The sequence below is a fragment of the Equus quagga genome, chromosome 17 (genome assembly GCF_021613505.1).
Source record: "Equus quagga isolate Etosha38 chromosome 17, UCLA_HA_Equagga_1.0, whole genome shotgun sequence".
NCBI lineage: Eukaryota > Metazoa > Chordata > Mammalia > Perissodactyla > Equidae > Equus > Equus quagga.
In genome coordinates, this window is record NC_060283.1 from 48,472,408 (window position 1) to 48,496,074 (window position 23,667).

General features: G+C 39.9%; 1 protein-coding gene across 2 annotated transcripts in view; it reads left to right on the top strand.

The window, feature by feature from the left end:
* EPHA4 (EPH receptor A4) overlaps positions 1-23,667 on the top strand; it is a 135,963-nt gene that overhangs the window by 57,999 nt on the left and 54,297 nt on the right. For both annotated transcript variants that reach the window (XM_046643592.1, XM_046643593.1), the window contains exons 4-5: positions 4,962-5,117; positions 21,526-21,864. In XM_046643592.1, coding sequence (XP_046499548.1) covers positions 4,962-5,117; positions 21,526-21,864 — 495 coding nt within the window. The remainder of the gene's footprint in view (positions 1-4,961; positions 5,118-21,525; positions 21,865-23,667) is intronic.

Here is a 23,667-nt window from a genome sequence, read left to right on the forward strand (position 1 = left end):
AACAGATTCCTAAGCATACTGAATATACTATGTAGGCAGTACACAGAAATCAGAATTCCCCATAGAACCCGTTTGGATCTGAGCCCCTAACATCATGCCCACATGATGAGGTTGGAGAGACCTGTAGGCTTCTCAGAGCCAAATGTTCCCTGGGGACCAGTTTGTTAAAGTGTTCAAATTCCCCCAAGAGAGCTTTGACCCTCAGAAGACTCCATATTAAAATGCAAATTTGGTACCTAGAAAGGTAATTTTTAACTCATTAATGTCTATTTGTTAGTACTTTAGCTCAAATTAGGTTTTTCAAATTAACTAGCTGGCTGAAAGTGGCATTTAATAGAAGTGAATCAGATTCCCTGAGCTGGGCTCAGGGTGAGTTTTGATAAAAGGTCCTTGGGTCATTATGGTACGTCTCCCACCACTGTCAGCACCCAACATTTGCAAGAGTGCCTGTGCACCCGCGTGTGCGCACACACATGAACACACACACACACAGAGGCTTAATACTCCAGACTCAAGAGTAGCATTGTCCAATAGAAATATAGTGCAAGCCACATAGATAATTTTATGTTTTTTTAGTATCCACGTTAAAAAAGGTAAAATGAAAAGAGTGAAATTAAATGATGTATTTTATTTAACTCACATATCCAAAATATTATTGCTTCAATATATAATCGATATAAAGATTATTAACAACACAATTTTCCCTTTTTGGGGGTACCTAATCTTTAAAATCGAGTGTGAATTTTACTCTTAGACAATCTGTCTCAATTTGGACCAGTCGCGTCTCAAGTGCTCAGAAGCCGCAGATGGCGAGTGGTTACGTTATTAATCAGTGCAGCTTTGAAGGGCCTCAAGCTGGAAAGTGAGTTGCAGATAGTGAAGTGGGGCTGATGCAAAGTGCGCCAGCAGTGGGATGGGCTGGGAGGATAAATGGAAGTTGGGACCGCCCTCTCTCCCCACTGCTGGATTATATCAACGTCACATTTTTGCTGAAGGTCAATCTTAACCTTTTATAACTACATAAAATCTTTTAGGAGAACGTGAGCTGGAGTTCGATGCTGACTCCCACTTAACTATGTGACCTTGGGCAAGTTACTTAAAACCCTCAGTTTCTTCATTTGCAAAACAAGAATAATAATGCCTCAAGCTCACAGGATGGTGAAGATTAAATGAAATAATGGGAGTCAACACCATAAATGCTCAATGAATGCTTGACATGTCATCACAATTGCTATTATTATTAAATATTTTTACAAACTGAATTACTTTCAAATGAACTATAAAGACAATCAGGTACTATCGATCTTTGTATATTTCTCCAAAAAGGAGAAAAATGACGTTGACAATCTATACAGGATATTTTTAAAGAGGAGGTTTAACCAGCTCCTTAAATTGGGCATTACACCCTCGTGTAAATCATCTATACACCAAGAAATCCTGAAGATAGTACATTACCTAAAAATTTTTTTGTTTCTGTTTTTAACCAAAAGTGATAATGCAAGTATTCTACAAAGAAACTTTACAGAAAACTCTCTCCTGAAATGTAACTTCATTATGATAGTGGGTAAGCCAATGAAAGAAAAGAGGTTTTTCTTTTTACTCCTTGTGCTCATTTATCTTCTTCTTTTATTTAAAGTCAGCAGAAAGAACTAATTAAGGCAAAGCTAAAAGAAATGAATTCAAAGTTTGCATTGCACGCATGAACTAATCTTCCCACAGTGGCATATTTGAAAGGCCACATAAGGAGCTCCTTGATACTGTACCCCATCTAATGAACCTTCACCAGAAGGGGGACGGGGGGAAGATATCTCTTGAGTGTGCACTTTGGTTCTCTGCAAACTGACTCACCAAGTCATTACCACCCAAAAATACAGTGTAACAGTTCTTTGAAAGAGAACGATGGAAAATCACGACACGCGTCAAGGCTTGCTTTATCAAATACACCTTGCATGGGGATTTTGTTCAGAATGAAAGATGTGGTGAAAATTTTAAGATGCAAATAAGTGGTGCATAAATGTGGGATGTACTTACACATTCATGCACCAAATGCTGGAAGGCTGTGAGCCACGCAGAGTGAAGAAATATACTGAACCATCCATTTAGTAGGTCATTCTGAATGTAGCCAGCAAAATGGCTGTGTGCATGAAAAATTACTACTATATTTTGAGAGATCCTTTCTAAGAATCCTGAAATATTAATAACATGGTCTTAATGTAGTTGAAGACAAAAGAATGTGTTAAGGGTAGCAAGGGTTGCTGAGAATAACACAATGATAATTTTGTATTTTCTGCTTGTGCTCGTAAAAGCAAGAGGAAAAGAGAGTGAAAATAGTCAGTGTGTTTAAGAACAACAGGCTTTATTTTCCAAATAGGTATAAAACTCTGTATTCTCCAAACGACTTCATATGTACTTATTCTTGGTAACATATTAAAACGAGCTTCAAGGAAAAGTAGAAAAAATATCAAGTGGCAAATTCATTTTCCCCCTTAAATTATCATATGCACATGGTATGATATCATGTATATGATATCAAATATATCATATCATATTGTATCATATCATCACATTTATCATATCATATACATGTATCATGTCATAGACATTGCCTTAAATTATCATATACAAATAATTTTTGAACTTTAAGAAATTCAAGACACCTTCCAATTTGATTTTTGTGAACTATGAATTTAATTTTTTAACTAGAAGTAGTCTCGTTAGAGTAGAAGTTGAGGAGAGAGCAATGCCCTTTTTTTCTTACAAGCTTTTGAATGCGCACCGTTTTCATATTGCAATGTATCGGTTATAGGCCAGTTTTTGTTGTCCGTCTTCTACTTGCGCTGTGAGATTTTAGATTTTGATGGCTGATTAAATGGAGGTGCACAAGGATCCATCAGGACCATGGAGTGTTTTCCTCCAACATTTGGATGGGAAAAAATAAAACCAGTTCGTGCCTTCCTGGCAGTACTAGCTCCGAGTGACCAGGTTAACACAAGTTGCCTTTGTTGACTGTGACTGACTGAGTGACAGGTGGGACCCAGTGGGTTTTTGTCCCCGTTTGGCCCTTATTGTGTTTGATGTGGGAAGGACAAGCTGGAGCCCCAGTGCTTCTTCCTGCCAAAGCCAGGGTTTCTGATTTTAATGGAAACCCTTGGGCCATTTTAAGCATGACCAAAAAGCACCTTGCATGTTGAACCTTATCTAATTATGTGATGTGTGTAAACTTGAGACACATAAATCTCAGTCATTGGAGCAACTTGTTTTTCTAAGATGCTCCGGTCCAGTGAAAGACGAAAGCAAATAAGGGAGAGATTGATCTCCGAGCGCTTTTATTGTCGGTGTTCCACACATCATAAAGTTTTGGCTCGTTAAAGGAAATTCCATAAACAACTTTAGTTAAGAATAGTGAAGTTACTGTGTGCCTTTCTGGAGCTTCTGCTAAACTCCCTTTCCGCTTGCTATTACAAGAGCATGATTAAGAAAATGCCAACAGGATGTGCAAGAGGGAGGAACAGACTTCCACTGGAAGCCATACGGATGCTTAATGGATGAGTAACAGCAGAGGGATTGTGGCCATATCTTTTTAGAGAATCAAGCAGTTTTGTGGGTATTTTTTAAGTTACTCAGTTGAGTAAGACCTGCTGGGTTGCCGGCATGGTTGGTCTCTTGGTGGTCAGGCTGATGGGTCTTTCTCTCAGCTGATATTTTTGGTACTACGGAAACATCTCAAGGATGTGATAAATGGAGAGAATTAAGAATGAATCATACTGGAAAGATTGTGGATAACCGTCACTTTTTTTTTATACCTCTGGTCTTATGAACTAACTTTATTTTTAATGACCTTGTCACTGTGGGTTTAATACTGATGGTGTTGGTCAATTTTTATTTCAGGTTGAGACAGATTTGGGAGGTGATCGTGAAGGGCGTAGGGGAGAAAAAAGGCGGAGCAAGGCCCTATTAATTATTTTTTATTATGAGGTTTCAAAGAATTATGGAGTTTTTCCACATTAGTACAAGTAGTCCTCAGTGTCAGCGTGGTGTTTGTAAAGATGAAGTCATGGAAAGCAGGTCAGGTGTATAAAGAACTATATGGCCCATGTTCTCTGTACCAGCCACTTGTGGGGGGGACGTATGCAAAAGGAGGGAGGGAGGTGTTGAAAAAATGGAGAGAGCAAAAATCAGGAAGGTTTTATTAATTTGAAAATAAACACCAAGTATCAGTTAATCTAAAAAAAAAATCTTAGCGTAATTTGTTCCAGAATCTACAGTTGGTAGTTTATAGTACTTTCCCCTGAAATTGTGACTACATCTTACCAATTCTTTTCTTTTATGTTATGGTCGCTTTTGTTGGTCTTCTCCTGGTTGTCTCTGTAGCTGTAATTAGGAAATAATCACCAACCAAGTTTTGGTTAGCACTTGGATAGACTTCCAATTGCTTGGTTCAAGACCACGCTCTCAGATTCCAAGCATGTGGCCAAGAGTCCAGGCTTTGGGGGCCCAACACTTGAGGTCAAAGCTGGTCCCTGACATTTACCAGATGCGTGGTCTGGTACCAACAGTTTACTGCTCAAAGCTGGTATTCCTCATTTCCAAGGTAAGGCTAATAAGGGTGCCTATGGAAAAGGAGGAAAAGGTTGCCTAAGGATTAAACAACATCGTGAACCTAAGCAGGGTATCTGGCATGGAGGAAGGACTGAATAAATTTCAGCTGTGATTTTATTGATACCACTGGTTTTAAGAAAATTTTTTCCATAGGGCTTTTTGCCATCTGACTAGGATTGTTAATCACCCTTAAAAAGTGACTGTCATCAATTAATGTTTTTGGTTGCTTTACCTATATCTCAAGCCAGGTGATCACTGGTGATTAGCAAAAATGTCCCCCTTCGTCTAAATCAAAGAGTTGACATTTTGCTTTGTTATATTAGTGGTGGTTTATATTGGTTTGTTTGTCTTCTTTCCTTTAGCCTGCAAAATTGGATATTACAAGGCTCTCTCCACGGATGCCACCTGTGCCAAGTGCCCACCCCACAGCTACTCCGTCTGGGAAGGAGCCACATCGTGCACCTGTGACCGAGGCTTTTTCAGAGCCGACAATGATGCTGCCTCTATGCCCTGCACCCGTAAGTTGTCTGCTTGTCTCTCGTTTCTTTGATGTCAACAGCTTTCCTTACCACCTAGCAGGGCGCTGCCAGGTCTTCCCCCAGGATAACCATGCGGGGGGTAAATTAGATCAAACACATATCTTTTCTCAACCATAGAAGGGGAAATGCTTTTGAAAAGAAAGGCTCTTTCTTCCTGTTCTGGTTGCCTTCAAACTGCACAGCTGCCAACAGACCACTTTGTGGAGCAGAGACTGAGCATTCAGGGTTGTCTGACAGTGTAATTAGAGCTCAGATTGGAATTTATAAATGGCTTTCCCGTTTCCTCGAGGACTCTTGGGGAAGCTTGACAGCTGCGGGGAGAGAGGTATAGGACAGAGTTCCGAGGTTGGGATCCCGTGTAGGCAAGTAGTTTCAGTTCTGTGCACTGATGTCATAGCTGGCGTGGTCATTATCTGCCTTCCTTCTTTCATCATAGTTTTGTGTTCATAACGTTTAGGCCTAGATCCTAATAAATGCTTGTTTAATGCTAGACACTCAATAAATGCTGGGTTAATGAATGGATGCAGTTGGCACCTTAGTATGCAGGGGAGTAGAGAAATCTTTACTCACACTTTGCATGGGCAGTGCTCCTAGGGGTTGCCATTCCTTTCATGTACACTCTGGGCTCCGGAGACTCTGACATGGCTGTGACCTTGATTAGAAGAGGGAGTGGTGGGCCCAGGTATTCCCCCTGTGTTTCCGTTGGGTGAGTCTGTGTATGGAGGGGCAGAGTCTAGTGGCCAGGGACACAGGCTTGCCACACGTGTTGGCTTGTTTCTCAGCCCACCATTTAGTAAGTGAGTGACTGTTAGCTTCTTATGTCTCAGTCTCCTTATCTGTGGAATGGAGTTAATAACATGACCTGCCTCGTGGTTGTTGGTATTCAATACCCTCATGTTGCTTTCATACTATATAAAATGCATAAAAGGATGCTACTGGAGATATTTTAACTTCTACTGTCATTAGGACCATTATCATTTTGTTTTCTAACTACTGTTAACTTCATCTTGGCTGACCGAGAGCCAACATCTCTGCAAATAGAAGTATTTTCTGGTTTGGGGGCCATTGGGCCAACTCCGAGACCATTGTCAAGCCCAGTCAAGTACCGCCTTTAAAAGGAGTGGGAGAGAGATTTCGGGTCCATCCCAAATTTGTACTGAAATGGTTATACCCTTCAGAGTTTCTTTCATAAACAGAGATAATAAAAATAATAATAATAACAATAAGCATTTTATAATCATACCCAGGTAATGTATTAGGCACTTTTGATAAACCTTATCACAGGGCTCATATTATAACGAGTCTATAAGGCAGTCCTTATCAGAGATGTTAAGGAACATGCCCAAGACTCTACCCCAGCTTGATGATAGAGCAGCACAACCAGAAGACTCATATAGTTCCTATTTGCTGGGAGGCCGTCTTGCCCAAGCCCCCAGGTCAACCACAAATTTCCAGAAGGAAAGAAGATACTAGGACCAGCCTTAGGAGTAGCGTAAACCGGCCAAAATTTCCTTATTGTCTTCTTTTTCTGTAGTACTTTCTTTGGATGACCACATACATCTGACATGCTCCAGTCCTAGCCTTCTTCTTTTCCAGTCTAAATCTTCTTCTCCTATGTTCCATTGTGCAGGATTAGTTTAAAGATGCACACTCCTCATTTATCCACACCCACTACCAATGATTCTCCAGTTGTGGCATTTGGGGGCAGGATAGCAAACTCAATGGGAAATATTGTGGGCTGACAGTGTGATAATTGCCCTTAATTTGCATCACGCAACCCACCACCTACTTTCCATACAGATAAAGCCTTCTCAAGATTGGGATTTGATTGTGTTATGAACTTTATAAAATTCACCTTTGATGGCAAGCCGCCTGGCTCTTTCTCCCGGATATTTTTAGTCTCCTGATTTTCATCGGTTGTCTAGCACTCTAGGGTACCATGGGCCAATCATTTAATTACTGCAGCTTCTTATGTGGGAGTTTAGGAGACCCCAAAGGTTGCCACATGCCCGAGTTACTGGAATGTTTGCTGTATGTATAAATGTGGTAGCTGAGCCCTTGGAATTTTATGTTTCTGTAGGAATTAATTGCTAGCTTTACCTTGACGGTGCAACTGAGAAAAAGAAAATATTGATTTTAGCAGATGAATGGACCAAAAAAGTTTAAAAACTAAAGCAACTTTTGCATTTTTCAGAAATTTGTTTTCAGCAATAAGAGAGTAAGACTAGTAGCTTTTTGTGTCATCAGTAAATGGTCCACGGAAATACCGAAGCAATGTGTGATCCTTCTGCTCCTGGTCCATCCTCTGGGAAGTCCTCCTACACTTCACTAACTCAGTAATAATCTTCACATCATTCTAATGTTTTTGGCATCCCTCTGACATGAGTTAGGAGGAAACACAGTACTGATGTTAATACCACAAAGTTTACTCATCTGTAAAATGGGATTCTCATTATCTACCTGTAGGGTAGTTTCAAGAATTACATAGGAAAATATTTGCAAAGGTCTCGCACATGGTAGGAATCTAACAAATGGTTCTTCTCTTTTTTTAGCCTGAGCTGGCCATTTCCTCTCCCAAACTACCACCGTGGCAGATTGCCAATGCAACACACTGCCTCCCCAAGCTGATGTTCTCACTTGACTGCACAATGAAATTACCCAATGGCTGCACAATGCTCCAGTGTCTCTTGGGGTAGCACTCAGGCATCAGTATTTTCAAAAGTTGCCCCCTTGATTCTACTGTGCAGATAGGTTAAGACCACTTCTCTACAGAGTTGAATTTTGAAGTTCTTTTTTTAAATTTAATAAACATTAACTATATGAGATGCTTAAGACTTTTGAGACAGGAATAATCAAGGAGGTGACCAGATTTTGCTAATAGGTACACTAGCACATTAAGCAGCAGAATTAGAATCTATTCTAGCCTACGGCTCTCTCTCTAAATTACTCCCTTCTTGTTGAATATAGTGGAGCTGCACTCTGCAATTCAGTAGCCACTAGGTGCATGTGGCTATTTAAATTCATAGTCATCAGCATTAAGTTGAAAATTCAGTTTCTAATATACACTTGCCACATTTCAAGGGCTTAATAGCCACATGTGGCTGTGCTGGACAGCAGTGCTATCGAATATTTCTGTCATCGCAGAAAGTTCTGTTGGACAGCCCTGTAGTAGACATTTCAATAGGGAAGACAGTGGGAGTTTCTTAAAGAACCTCTTGTTCCGATAGCCCACAGAATGAAGTCCTGCCCCCTCGCCCCACCCCCAGCTTTAGCAGATTCTTTTGACAAGATGTGAGGATGGGAAGGAACGTAAACATCAGGGATCCTTTCAAACTGCTTCCAGCCTAATCAGTTCTTCCCAGTTGGTTAAGCCAGGTGACAAACCCAATTCCCTTGTGCTGACAGCCATGATAATCAGGCACCTTCTCTGTTCATTATGCTGTCTTTAACCCTAGCATTCTTATGCAGCCTTGCATTTAGTGATCGCTCACTGTGACGGCACACTAATGAAGAAATAAAACACACTATCTGAGACTCATTCCTCTAGCCAAAGAGAGACTCTGCTCCACTGGCTTGTAAAATCAGGTTTTTGTTCACTTGGAGAACGATTAGACCAGGTGAATACAAGCAGCATTGGCTAATTTAGAAGGCAACGCCTAAGAAGTTCTTCATGCCTAAGAAGTTCTTCACACCATCTACATTGCTTGAGAACTTCAGAGAATTTAATAGTAAATAAAGTTAATCTTGAGGAAGACTTTTGATGGAACCTGTGGTTAGGGTAACATAAATGGCTGCCTGTGAGATAGGCAGTGTCCCAATGGAAGCATTGTATGCATATTTTCAAGAAAATAATCCATATCATTTGGATCAATGCTTTTAAGCATTAATGTGCATAGAAATCACATGAAGGCCATCTACAGATTAGTAGGAAAGGTCAGGCCAGACGTTCTGCATTTCTAGCAAGTTCCCAGATGCTGCTGACATTGCTGGTCTTTGGACCCCCTTTAGGTAGTAAGGATTTGGATCTTCCCTGATGAGTGGCAGGAGACGGGAGAGCCTTTCTTCCATGGCTGTTACTCAGGGCTGTTCTTCAGCTCAGTGGTGATTCTACGAAGATATTTCAATGGTTCTGAACATTCTCCCTTAATGAAAACTGAATACTTCATTTGTCCCCCAAATGAAGAAACTATGACCTGGTTCAGAGTTGCCTAATCAGATACACTCGCTGTAGGGCTTTCTTTGTTTTTATTTTCTTCCGGAATCCCCACTAAGTTACTACCAGATAGTGGAAATATAAATGTTCACCTCGCACGCATGTATCAGTCAAGAAGGGCAACAGTGGTTTCCGTGACATTGCCAGCAAGGCAGACACTGAGACCTCTATCCACCCAAGGATGCCATTTAAGCTGATGAAGGAATTTTGCTTTCATGAATCATTTCTTAGGAGGAATTTCAAGTGATTTTTATTAATGTGTTAATGTCCTTTAACTCTGCAGATAACCACCCCTCCTCCTCCAGATCTCTTTCACCTTCCCTTTACCTTTCCCTGGAGTCAGGAATGCGGTCTGGCAATCAGCAGTGTTGGGAGAAGTCAACTGCATGTCTATGCAGGAAGCCCTTGATTGCCTTAGTCATTTAGATGCTTGTTCACTGATTATAGTGAGAAAGGTCTTCTTTTCCCCTACTGGGAGGCTGAACTAATATTACTTTTAAGGGAACTTTCCAACCCTTTATTTTGTTTCAAAATGTACTAGAAAAAAATGCCTTGCAGAAGAAGTCAGTTGGCTTTGTAGATCTAGAAAGAAATAGCTTCTTTGTTATTTTGCCACTTTTCCTTCTGAGCAGCATTACCAGAGTGGTTTTCTGTATTTTTCAATTGGAAATCTGTCCTTGAGCTTTTCGGGACTCTTCACTTAACTTGTTTGATGAAACTTATTAGACCCTTGTGATTGGGGGCACTCTGTAAATAAGAGATTATTATTTTAGATTGCCAACTTGAAGGGCCTTCACAAATCTGTCTCCAAGTAAACGGCCTTGAATAATTTAGTCAGCTGTGCCAAACAAACAAAGAGTGATTGATTGATACTTAGACATGGCCTAAAATATTCCAGAATTGCAGCTTTTAAGACAATTTATACCGGAGTTGCTTAGAGCTAATGAGGGCAAATTTACCAAGATCTATAACGAAAGGTCCTGATTCGAAAAAGCTTTCTGCAGGTTTAGGCTATCAAGAAATTGAAATAACCTAACTCCAAACAGCAAACATCGCTTACATCGTCCGTACATTTGCCTTTTCTAATTGAATTTAGCGCGCCACTGTATTTCCTCCAGAAAGTGTATTGTTTTAAAATTACCATTTCAGTTCTATTACTCAAAGCCCTCACTTCTAATGCTTTCTGACAGTTATCAACATAATGAACCATAATGAAATGATGAGCAATCTTCAGTGGAAACCCAGTGTGGATCCCAGTGGTGCTGTGTGACTGTGTTGTTAAAATTTGAATGCAAATTAAAATAACATCGTCCTTACTTGTTTCCAAGGTCAGGAGAAGAGAGAGACTCTTTTTTTTTTTAATGCTTTAATTTTGGAAATCTCACATCCGTTTTCAAACAAGCCCTTGAAGGTGTCACTGATGTTCAGTTCAATTCTCTACCCCAAAGATTTACATACTTAACAGTCTGGCTAAGGGGTTTGGGACTAGCATGAGGCTTTGATGTATAAACCATAGGATAAAAGGCAGCCTTCAGTTTCAAGTAAACTGCGTTTTTTTCCCACTGGAAACATATTTTTTTTTTTACTTTAGAGCTGCAAGTAACTAATAACACAATGATGGGGGGGAAGGACGTTCTATGAAATTGATCAATGAGAGGGTAGTTAGCTCTAATGAAAGACTAGTTATTAGCAGAGTGAGAACGAGGCCAAAGTTTTGTTAATGAAAGTGTTTCAGAAGATCCATTGGTTGATCTCTAACCATTTCACATTTTATCACCCGTACAATCCATCATTTTTGTGAGCGTATTTGTTATGAAAATTCTTGAATCTAAGATTTCTAGGGGGAATTTGTTATTTCATGTCATTTATCAAATCGGCAATGTAAGAGTGTACTTTTCTACTCTGTTCCATTTGTCATAGGACGAAAACTCGAGCTGAGACACCAGCTCCCCCATTGCTAGATTACGGGACATGGTTTTTAGTTCAGAACATATGGTCCTGCTGCCAGTTAGCTAGTTGATAAGCTGACTAACGTGCTTGTCCCCTGGACCGTACAAAGTGATCAAAGCAACCAAAGATATTTTGATGATTCAGAGGCAGCCTTTGACGCATTCCGTTTCTAGGCTGCTTCTTTCATTAGATCTCAATAGTACAAGGTCTGACATCAGCTAGTGAGTAAGCCATATACTTGTCTCTTCCTTTTTGATTGCCTTTCAGCATTTTGACTACTAATAGGATAAAGTACCTCTGGAGAACCCATGTGTACAATTCTTGTCCATAGACAATTAAGGATATAGGGGAAAAGATTACCAGGTGTGCTTAATGGAAGGTACTAGATGGACCCCAGGCTGTTGACTTGCCAATTGATGGTTTGTAAAATTTTAAAAAGCTTCAGGATATTTAATTAATATCAGGTATCATCTCATTGAATTGGTTTTTAAAACAATGCTATATTTTAGCCTCTCGCTTACTCTCCAACTTACTTCTCATTTTAACAGTCCACTGTAGGCATTTCATAGGGATTAACAGTATAATGTGGATTCAACTGGAAAATGTATAGATTTGAGGAAAACTAATGTATGCCTAAGTGAAAGGCTTGAATAATCTGCCAGTGCCATTTAGCCAGGTTATTAGAATCTTTCCACAGCCATGAATAAATTAAGAGTGGCTTGTTATCAACCGAGCCCTGTCATTTCTGGATTGCATTTTTGACACTATTCGTGGAAGTCATACAGTGGTTGTGCACAGCATGCTTCTATGAAACAAGGTCAATTATACATTTTCCTTAGGTGCCCTGGGATGAGAAGTGGATACCTTCTTTGCTATCAGCATTTTGATTCCCTTCTCATAGTTGACTCTTATTCTGCATGCCGTCTGCAGCTCAGCTGAAGATGAACTGAGAGCAGAGTCCTATTGCATAGATATAATTGCTCCCCTCCAACCTGTGACCTTCCACCGAGGGAAAGAACCTTTAACAGAAACCCTTAAGTGCACTCTTGCCTGGAAGTTAGGAATCATACAGAGAGGATAGCTCAGGTAAGACAAGAGCACCATCCAGGAAGTAATGTCGGCTATCTTCAGCAAGAAGGACCAGGAATCTAGGAGAAATGTGACTTGGGAGTGAATTGAGAAAGTAGAGAACATTAAGTAGAGAACATTCCAGCTTGTTCCACAAAGAATTCATCATTATGCTTCTTTCTTTTTCTTCTTCTTCTTCTTTTTTTTTGCTAAGGAAGATTAGCCCTGAGCTAATATCTGTGCCAGTCTTCCTCTATTTTATATGTGGGTTACTGCCACATCATGGCTGATGAGTGGTGGTGTAGGTCTGCACCCATGATCTGAATGTGCAAACCCGGGCTGCCAAAGCAGAGTGCACCAAACTCAACCACTAGGCCACAAGGACCAGCCCTTATGCTTCATTGTTTTCTTTGATTTGTGTTTATCTCTGTGAAGGGGTTAATTTTAGCCTTGGAATCAGGGTTTCTGATCATAGCTTTGCACATATTGATTGTGTCAATTGGGACAAGTTGCTTAACTTTTCTTTATCTTAGTTTTTGGTCATCAGATTGTTGTGGGAAATAAATACTTTTGTGTCAGATTTTATTATGGGGATGAAAGAGATAAAGTATGGAAAAGTTCTTTGTAAAAAAATGTAAATTGGGGCTGGCCCCATGGCTGAGTGGTTAAGTTCGTGCGCTCTGCTGCAGAGGCCCTGGGTTTCGCTGGTTCAGATCCTGGGCACGGACATGGCACCACTCATCAGGCTACACTGAGGCGGCATCCCACATACCACAACTAGAAGGATCCACAATTTAAAAAAAATATACAGCTATGTACTGGGGGGACTTGGGGAGAAAAAGCAGAAAGAAATAAAAAAAAAAGATTGATAACAGTTGTTAGCTCAGGTGCCAATCTTTTGGGGAAAAAGAAAGTAAATTAATTCACAGGCTAGCTAATTCCGAAGCAAAATACTCATAGTGGTTTTTTTTAAGAAATAGTGCTTTTCTCAGTCTTTCAGATTGTAGCTTCCACGTGAATAACAGAGTTTACTTTTATAAAGTACATCAGCCATAAACCAGTCATCTTAAAATGAAGAAACCAAAACGCGATTAAGCCAGTAAAGAAAAGACAAGCGTTCCTGGGGAGAATGGAAAACAGATATGCCAGAAAGATAGGTGGTGGCAAAATTTGAGCAAGAAGCTGCCTCTAAAGGAAGCCAGGAATTTTTCATGACAGCCGTAAGTGATTGATGCGTCCAAATGGCTCTGTTTTTTAATAATGGGTACTTCTGCTTTGGCTCTATTCATTGTTAAAACACATAAGCTGCTGTGATAAAAGGTTATGCTCTATTCATATATCTTGGAAGAGGTGTCCCTGAACGGCAGTCTTTATGTAAACTAACCCATAGAAGCAAGGGCTGAGAGAAAGCAATTAGTGGTGGCAGCATATACAACTGTCAGGGGGAAAGCATGAGCTTTATTTCCGAGTCAAAATTTACACACCACCCCGGTTTACTCTGCCTTAAAACCTGTCTTTCGGCTGGAGTGAGATTAACAAAGGCTTATGGTGAAGTGTTGGAGGGTTTTACAGCTAAGGCACTGAAGTATTATTGACAGTCCAAAAGTTGTAGATGATTAATGAAGCTCTATGAAATGGAGCTCGAGACCGAAGGTGCCTCTTCCTCAGAAGCTATGTCTTGTACTGGTTGCCTGGGCATTTTAAGAAGGTGACAGTGGAGCTCAAAGAAATGGATCGTTTAAGAATTACGTTTCTGTCCATGCTCTTGGGGAATGTTTCTTTCCACATCCAGAATTAATTTCATGGCTCAGGCATTGAATTTTGAAAGGGTGATTAAAAATCAGTTAAGTATTAAAAGTCTGTGAAGCTTTAGAAACGACTATATCCATGAGCCCGGCTCTTTTGGTTTCCTATCAACTATGTTCTAGCCTTGATTGGTCGCAAACTGAATTTTTTTTCAAACTTTTAGCATGTGATTGCCTTTTTTTTTTTTTTTGAATCAGCTTTTGTGATATACACGTGCTGTGGTGGGGATGCTTCTGAGGAGCGAGCTGGACTGGGCTGAAGAATCGTTATTCATTGATTATTTATTCAGCAGATGCTTCATGAGCATCTACTGTATATTTGGTATGTTTCTAAGGGCTGGCGATACCCTAATATACCAGGAAACAGAAAAGATTCTTGTTCTTGCCCTAATGGCAATATGAATAATAAACAAGATAATTTAAAATTCTCACAAGAAGAGAAAAGCAAAAGATGATGTGATAGGGTAAAATGGAGGAAAGGGGAGGACTTCGCATTGCAGAGAATAGTCTAGAATGTGACGGTGAGATTTGAACTGAGACCAGATGGGTAAGGAGGCAGCTGTTAAAAGAGCCAAGGGGGAGAGTTCCAGCCAGAGCCACCAAGTCTCAGGTACTTGAGTTGCATGTTTAAAGTGTTGCTAGCAATGTGAGTTTTAAGCTTGACTTATGTTTTTCCCCTTGGTCCCAGAGTCTGTTAGCGCTTTAAGTCCAGTTGTTAGAAGAAATAGAAATTGCAGGTTTATATGGCACATTACACCATGCGTCCATATGGATTGATACCCTTTGGCGGAACCTGCTTCTAAATGCGATTAGCATAGCAGGTCTCTATCTTTTGCTGAAGTTCCAGTTGCCTCCTATACGAATAAAGAAGCGCCTTTTCCTTGACTGATGGAGGTAGAAGGCATACACAGGGGGCAGTTATTCTGACCTAGACTTTCCAAGAAATGGTTCATACGCAACTCCTCCTTCAACCTGGAAGCATTTATGACCTTAGGTTCAGTGTTGGCTGATCCTTTTTGAATGACCTTATTAAGGCTCACACAGATTTCATGTGGATGTATAAACATTAAGTTGTCCTAAATGGGGCTGCTTGAAATCCTGACGTAAGCCAGCAAGTGTGTTCTCTAAACTACTCAGATATTCTGTTTTAGGCTCATACGTGGGAAGGAAGAATTAAGATTTGTGGAATTACTGGAATTTTCTTTTATGCTTGGAATATCGCCCTTCTTAAATGTCACCTTCACTTAATTTCTCTAGATAATGTGTGGTTCGTTTCTGGAAGCTTGTCTTTTCCCAGAGGAGAGCACGTGATCGGTTAAGGAAGATCAGGATTTCTTTTATGAGATAACATGATAGGATAGGATATTTTATGATATGATATTATAGTCCTTTGCTTCTGCTGTAATTTGGCTATAGTTTCTTTGGGACGTCATACTGTCAAACTCCTGTCAACTGAATGGAGGTTGACATTCCACTAGAAAATAATAATTATCCATTGTAGCACCTTTCACCAGTACCTGCTGTGCAATACAGGAAGTATTGCACACCAGTGAAGCGAATGGATGCTCATTAAATTTATCCACAGTGGCAGGAAATGCAGTGCCCATTTCTTTCAGAGCAATGAGAAACTGCAGAAACACGTCACAATATTTTACATATTTTATTCCTTCCTTAGTGAATGAAGGTAGGTGTAACCTGGGCTTGAGAAGCCAGAGTTGTTGCCTGGGCTGTATAAATGAGTAAATTAGGAGCTCTTGGACTCAGCTTCCCGGATGGATTCAGGATGTGCTTGAAGTCCCTAGAATCATGTGGAAAATTATGAGGATTCCCATGAGTGTCTTTCTGGGAAGAGGGTGCATTGCTCCCATCAAATTCTCTATGGCAGGGGTTGACACACTAGGCCTCAAAGACCAAATTCAGCTGCCCCCTGTATTTGCAGATATAATTTTCTTGGAACACATTCACGTCCATTTGTTTAGGTATTGTCTATGGCTGCTTTTGAGGTACAGTGCAGAGTGGAGTAGTTGCTACAAAGACCATTGGCCCATGGAGCCTAAAATATTGACTATTTATCCGGCCCTTTATGGAGAAAGTTTGTTGAAGACTGCTCTAAAGGATTCCATCAGTTAAGGATTACTTCATTTGACTCTTGGTAATACAGCAGTTATCTGCGCCACAAAATTATGTTAACAATGGTGAGAGCCTTCTAAATAAGAGAACTTTAAAATAGTTCAACCTGCTAGCCCCATTCTTGGATGCAGGGAGAGAATTTTTAACTTATATGTGAATCCCAAGTAGTTTTACAAATAAAACCGAAAATGTAAAGAAAGGATATCTATTTTTCCCTTAAGCATACTTTGGTATTTGATTAATTTGTGTTTAAAAATGTCTTGATTTTGATGATAAAATTTAAAGGAAAACTGTGGCTCTATAAAGGCTGATAAGGAAAATGCGAACCTATCTTTGAAATGTTAAAATTAACTTCCTTCAGAGATTAAGTTTTCTATAGCTTCATGCCTGAATAAATCATCGCCTGAAATCAAGATGGAGAAATAAAAGTCATGACAACCAATCCCAAATTAACTCAACTTTAATGGATAGAGCCCGCAGTTTGAATTCCCAGCCCTACTGGCTGGTTACAGAGCTAATAAAACAAGAGAGGGCAGTTCTTGCCCTTGCAGTCTTCTGTATTTAGCTTCCTCGACTCTTTTCCTTTTCCCTTTAGTCCTTGCCCCTTCCTTCAACTATCCAGGGAAGTATCAAAAGGAATCAGAGTATTTTTTTCTCTCTCTTCTATGCCCACCTCTTGTAGAGCAGGTGAAAAATAATGGACACTCAGTAAATATTTGTTGAATAGTTCAATGACTGCACCATCCTCCCCAACAGAAGTAACCACTCATGTATGATGTATAGCCCTAGCTCTCTCTACTTTGTCCGAAATATTTTTAAACTATAGAAAGAAGGAATTTGAAGTAAGCTAGTTACATTGACATGCTCGTCTAAGGGCTGAATGCTAATTAATTTGTATATGAAAAGCTAACTAGTATAGCTTTAGCTCAGAGATGGCTGTATTAATTCACACACTTAAAATGACATTGTGGGCAGGTGGGCATAAGATGCATTAGAGGATTTTGCTAGTTTTCCATACAGTCACTCATTCATTTACTCATCAAACGTTTACGGAGCTTGCTCTCAACTAGAAGTCATGGTAGACCCTGGGAAATGGTGAAGATGTCAGTTCTTCTCTTGAGGAGCACGTAGGCTGGTGATAGAAACAGCTATGCAGTGTGTGTCTGATTAGCAAGACCCTATTACGTGTTCCAAACAAAGAGACAGAAATAAAGACTTGAAATGTGGAACAAAACCTCTAGTGGGATTGCCACCTGTCCTATATTCAGGCTGGTAGTGGGTAGTTTTGGAAAGCATAAAACCCTGCCATTCACAATGACCTCCAAGCTACCTAAAGGTGGTGTATGCTCAGGAGATATAATGTCAATATGGAGACTAGAAAATTAAAACAAACTGTGCCATTATCCCTCTTGGTTATAAATCTCCTGTTTGTAATTGGAGACTTATTTGCAGGTGGACATATTTCTGATGAGAAAGGCAATCACTCGTCAGAAATTTGATTGTTCCTAAATATCCAGATACGATACTTACTTAAGCAGAAGGGAAGATGGAATCCAAGAGTTAAGTTTTTTTTCTTTTGGATGCCTTGTACTTATTGAGAGACCTTGTGTTAGAATACTGTTTTCGTTTTGGCCCCTCTGCAGATAATTGTTTTAATTACTGCTGTTGAGTGTGGCTGTTGGGCTCAGGTTGACTTTTGTCTGTATTAAGGTCCACACTTTATTCTCATTGTCTTAAGAAGGGAATACTTTTTTTTCTGAGGAAGAGATGGTGCCTTCCTATAAACGAAAACACACTTTGATATATTCATCACCTTTTAACCGGCAAGAGTTAAAAAAAAGGAAAACCACAATCCCACAAACACAATATAACCACCATTATGATTTCAATTTGTCAAACGTGTGTTCTTTCCCAGGCTTATGCAGGTCAACATTATAATCATACTGGGTGGATATTTCTATATTTTCTTCCCTCTCTTAATACTCTGTCACAGTCCAATTTCTAAGCTGCTACTGTGCCCCATATAACCATCACTCCCCATGGCAGCATAACATAAAACATATGCAGTTCAATTCAGCCAACCATTCATGGAGGCAACAACTTGAACTTGCCCAGTTCTCTGTCTTCCCTTGAGCATCTGCCCGAGTCCTCTTTAAGTCTCACTGCCCAAAGGAAGAAGGCTCTTCTGGGCTACCACTTGTTTTCAGGCCAGCCCTCCATTTTGAAATCCTCAAGCATCTTTGCGCTTTTTTTTTTTTTCACATGGCAGTGTTATATCTCTGAGCCCTGTGACCATTTAGTTTTCTGCTCCATTTCTTCTCTGTTTGGACACTGCCATGTCCCGTCCCACATACTAATTACTGACTTTTTGCTTCTGCAGTGCTTGATTCATTGTGTCACATTTTCCCATGTGAAAGAGGACCGGGAACGTTGGCAAGGAGGTTAATGGATTTAAGAGTCACTCTTATTTAACCCTGGAAGTCACAGCAAAACAAGAACTGGTGGCTGACCCATTTTATAAACCAAGCTATGGTCAGCCTTAGATGCAGACTAGTAATGATTTCCCCATGGTGGCGAGCACCTGCAGAATTTAAATAGGAGTGAGGATACACACTCCTTCTTCCTACCTTTACCTCTCAAACTTTGATGAAAATGACTGGTTTTGTTGTTATTATACTTTTAATGGGGACCACATGGTAGAGCAGAAATAACCCAAGAGTGGGACTAAGTACATATGGACTTTAAATTCTGTCCCTAGATTGCACGAACTTTCAGTATTACTAGACCCACTTTCTGGATCTCAATTTTCTCATCTCTAAAATGAGGCAGTTTGACCAAATGATCTTTAACATCCTCTCTGGTTCTAGGAGTCTGCGATTTTAAATAGTTCTATTCATTTATTCAAAAACCACTTATTTGACCCAATTATTTTCCAGTCACTGTGCTAATGTTCATAAATACAAATTTGAAATCTAAACAAGGAAGAAATTTATATTTTCCTTCTGGGGACTTCTGTGGGGTAATCTTACCTGTAACGCAAATTTCACAACAATTTCTGCTTTAGGGTTCACAGCATGGGGAACAGTTCTTCACACTAAAAGAGGTTGTCGGTAATTAGTCTCAAGAGGAGATTGGGAGGACCTGCTTACCTTGTTAAAATAAAGTCTTCAATTAAGCTGTATAAAGAGAAAAAGAAAGTGAATTACTCCTTTTCAAAATTACCACCAAAATCCTATAGCCATTCATCAGCATGAACTAAGTCATAAATTTTCAATATGACTCCTTATCTGTAGGTTTTCTCTTCTAATTCTCTCTCAATGGCTACTTTGGAATAGTACATTCCATCATGATTGACTAGATCAAGCTGCTCCCAAGCCCGTGGAAGCCTCCAGCTAACTTCCTTTTCCTCAGGAACATGAACAAATTTCCTTCAAAGCCATCATTACAAATAAATTAGAAGTAGAATAGCTATGATGAGCAAGAAACTTCAAATTTTCATTAAAACTCACTTTGGCTCTTTTCTTGGAAGACTGACATGGGAAAGAGGAAGGAAAAGAGAGAGCTTTCTAAGTGTCACACTGAGTAAATATTTTTCATTAAACTGTGGCAGGCGTCTTTTTTTTTTTACTTTTTATTAAGATTATGATAGTTTACAACCTTGTGAAATTTCAGTTGTACATTATTGTCAGTCATGTTGTAGGTGCACCACTTCACCCTTTGTGCCCTCCCCTCACCCCCCTTTTCCTCTGGTAGCCACCAATCAGTTCTCTTTGTCTCTATGTTTAACTTCCACCTATGAGTGGAGTCATACAGAGTTCGTTTTTCTCTATCTGTCTTATTTTACTTAACATAATACCCTGAAGGTCCATCCATGTTGTTGTGAATGGGAGGATTTTATCCTTTTTCATGGCTGAGTAGTATTCCATTGTATATATATACCATACCTTCTTTATCCAGTCATCAGTTGATGGGAACTTAGGTTGCTTCCACATCTTGGCTATTGTAAATAATGCTGCGATAAACATAAGGCTGCATGGGACTTTTGGAATTGCTGATTTCAAGTTCTTTGGATAGATACCCAGTAGTGGGATGGCTGGGTCATAGGGTATTTCTATTTTTAATTTTTTGAGAAATCTCCATACTGTTTTCCATAGTGGCTGCACTAGTTTGCATTCCCACCGACAGTGTATGAGGGTTCCTTTTTCTCTACAACCTCTCCAACATTTGTCACTTTTTGTTTTGGTTATTTTTGGGCGGGTGTCTTTTAAACCTTGGGGACCAGCTCAGACCAGGAAATTCTACCCCTGTCCCCACCCCGTGTCTCCCACTTTGATTCTTCCCCCGCCGTGGCAGTTTGTGTCCCAACTTCTTGGCATATAAAGACGAACCTACAGCAAGAAGCAAGAAAGTTCATTATGGTTCTATAGTCTTATTTATTATTATTATTTTTAAACCAACCACTATGTTGTTTGTGAGCAGCTGTTCTGTTTCAAGACAGCCACCACCACCATTCATATCTTGAAACTCTTTGATGTCAGTGGGGATGAGCGTGCTTAAAAAGGACCTGATGCAGCCCTGGTCAGTTGAAGGGCAAGACGTGGGGCCTGGGATCCTGGGAGCCTTTGTACAACCCCTGCCTTGAGCTGAAATCTCTCAACAGCTGTACTTTTGACATGTCTGCAACCCGGTTAAACCAGTTCCTACTAATTAGCCATAAACAGCTTAACCCTCAACTGCCATGCTGAACTGAAGAGGCGTATCTATAGAATTCAGTTAATCTTATTCCATATTGATGACACACTGTACTTAGGAGTCGTCATTTATCTTCAAAAGTGGTATACAACTATTAATTTACCAGAGGCCCACAACAGCCCTGGGAACTAGAAACACATTTGTATACCCATTTTTCAGATGATAAGATTAAGACTAGGTAAATTATGATATTTTCCTGCCACTTCAGAGAGAAAGACTGGGCTTGGAGCCCATTTGCTGTAAAGATGTTTCACATCTCAGAGTGGCAATCGATGCTGCGTTTCTTTGCACAGGAGTGAGAATGACACTAACATATACAGCCTTCTATCATATTGTTGTTTTCAAAGATCTTTTTGTTGGCTTGATTCACTTTTTGCTTTCTTTGCCGAATAGGCCCACCTTATTTTCTATAGCTGCAAGAGGATAGTTTTAGTTCTCAGTATGACAATATGTTTTTTTCTTTCTCTAGGCCCACCGTCTGCTCCCCTCAACTTGATTTCAAATGTCAATGAGACTTCTGTGAACTTGGAATGGAGCAGTCCTCAGAACACGGGTGGCCGCCAGGACATCTCCTACAACGTGGTATGCAAGAAATGTGGAGCCGGCGATTCCAGCAAGTGCCGGCCCTGCGGAAGTGGAGTCCACTATACCCCACAGCAGAATGGCCTGAAGACCACCAAAGTCTCCATCACCGACCTCCTGGCTCATACCAATTACACATTTGAAATCTGGGCAGTGAATGGAGTGTCCAAGTATAACCCCAGCCCAGACCAATCAGTGTCCGTCACCGTGACAACTAACCAAGCAGGTAGGGATCAGATCCATTTATTATATGATCTAAATGTACATAAAGAAAGGGCTCATCTTGATATCCATGAATGATATTAAAGTTCAATTCTACAATTGAGGTAGAATCATATGGGTCTAATTAACCTGTGAGCTGTGTTATAATGCAAAAGACACTTAGAAGGACGTTTATTCAATCAGCAAATATTTTCTTGGACATCAACTGCATGGTACACCCTATATTAGGTGGTGGAGAAAAACGAAGACTAAGACAATGTCTGATTGAAAGAAGATAATAGTTTACTGAGCTGGGTCACTCCATGCTGGACTTCTCTTGTAAGGCATTCATATCAGCCGTGTTAGTCATAAAGTCCGCGGTTGGACATCAGAGCATTTACAGATCATTTAGGATTATAAAATTGATTTTTACCAATACGGAGTGCTATATGAGTATTTACTGTCCTTTCCAACAAAAGCATTAGCAGTTATAGTTTTAATCTTGTTTTTTATTTCAAAATTGTAAAAATAATTGATGTAGATCTGTATAGAATCATCATGTAAATCTGTGAACAAGGATTGCTTTACAAAGGCAGCTTTAACTGTGCGACGGACAAAATTTTCCTCAAAACACATACTACGTTTGTAACCACTTTCATAATTGAATCCACAATTGACCTGTGGGGGAGGAGAGTTAATTTACCCCATTTCCTACATCATTTTTCTCTTCTAATTCGGATGACCAGAAAACATGTTCTGTTCATGAAGTGCTTCTGGGAAGTTAATTGCAGAATTGTCACAAAATCCTAAATATCAGACATTTTAAAGTGCAAGTCAGAATCTAGATTTCTAGGCTCTAGCTCCTGGCCCACTCATTCCTGTTCCCCCCCTGAAAAAATTTCCATGCTAATTTTCCATTCTGGATTTCCACCACATGTTTCACATTGCCGGCTCCCTGTTATTTATTTCTGGAGAGTTAAAGGGGAGCAGGAAAAAAGGACTGTGGTTTATCCTTTTGTGAGGCTTTTAAGAACAACAAACTTCATCGGAAAAGGATTATAAATTGCCAACAATCCTATCTAACCTCTTACTGCACTTTTCTCTTAAATGAATGTTTCAGTAAGTGCGTTCAATAGTTAAGTAAAATATATCTGTGCTAATTGATCCTATAGTGAGAACTATTCCAGCGTCCCAATCAAAGCTATTATTTTTCCACTTTTCCCTGAACTCTCTAGAATAAATAAAAAGTTAAGACTTGGGAAAGATTTTGAACTGGAGCTAGAATGGCAAATCCTACTGGAAAGCAACTTCACTTGTACAAATGTGACCAGTCTTTTAAAATATGTAGTGTGAACAGATCATCTGGTTATGCTTTTGTCTTTTGTTTCTGCACTTTTAGGTTGTGCACACTGTTAGGGGTATTCACTTTTAGTTTTCTACGAAGACTAGTATGATTTAGGAGGTTTTGAAAGCATCACAAGTACTCTCTGATTGCCAGCTTTTTATTAGTCTCATTTGGAAGAATGCAGTGGAACCATTGCACAAAGATCCAGGGAAACACATTGGTGCCACTGTTGTTTCTGAGTTAGGAGGAGCCAACAAGAGCAACCTCTGCACGCCCTGGAGAATCTGGTTTACAATCCCATCAATATTCTTAGGTTCAGCCTCGTTGTACCTTCTTGGCTGTCCTCAAACACATCACTACTTTGTGTTCTTAACTCAATTAAAACTGGAAATGGAGCTTTCGAGGCCTCAGCTGTACAAGGTGAAGTCATTCTCTTTGGTGGAGACTCGCCTCTGGGAGACATGCTGAGGACAGGCTTGGCTC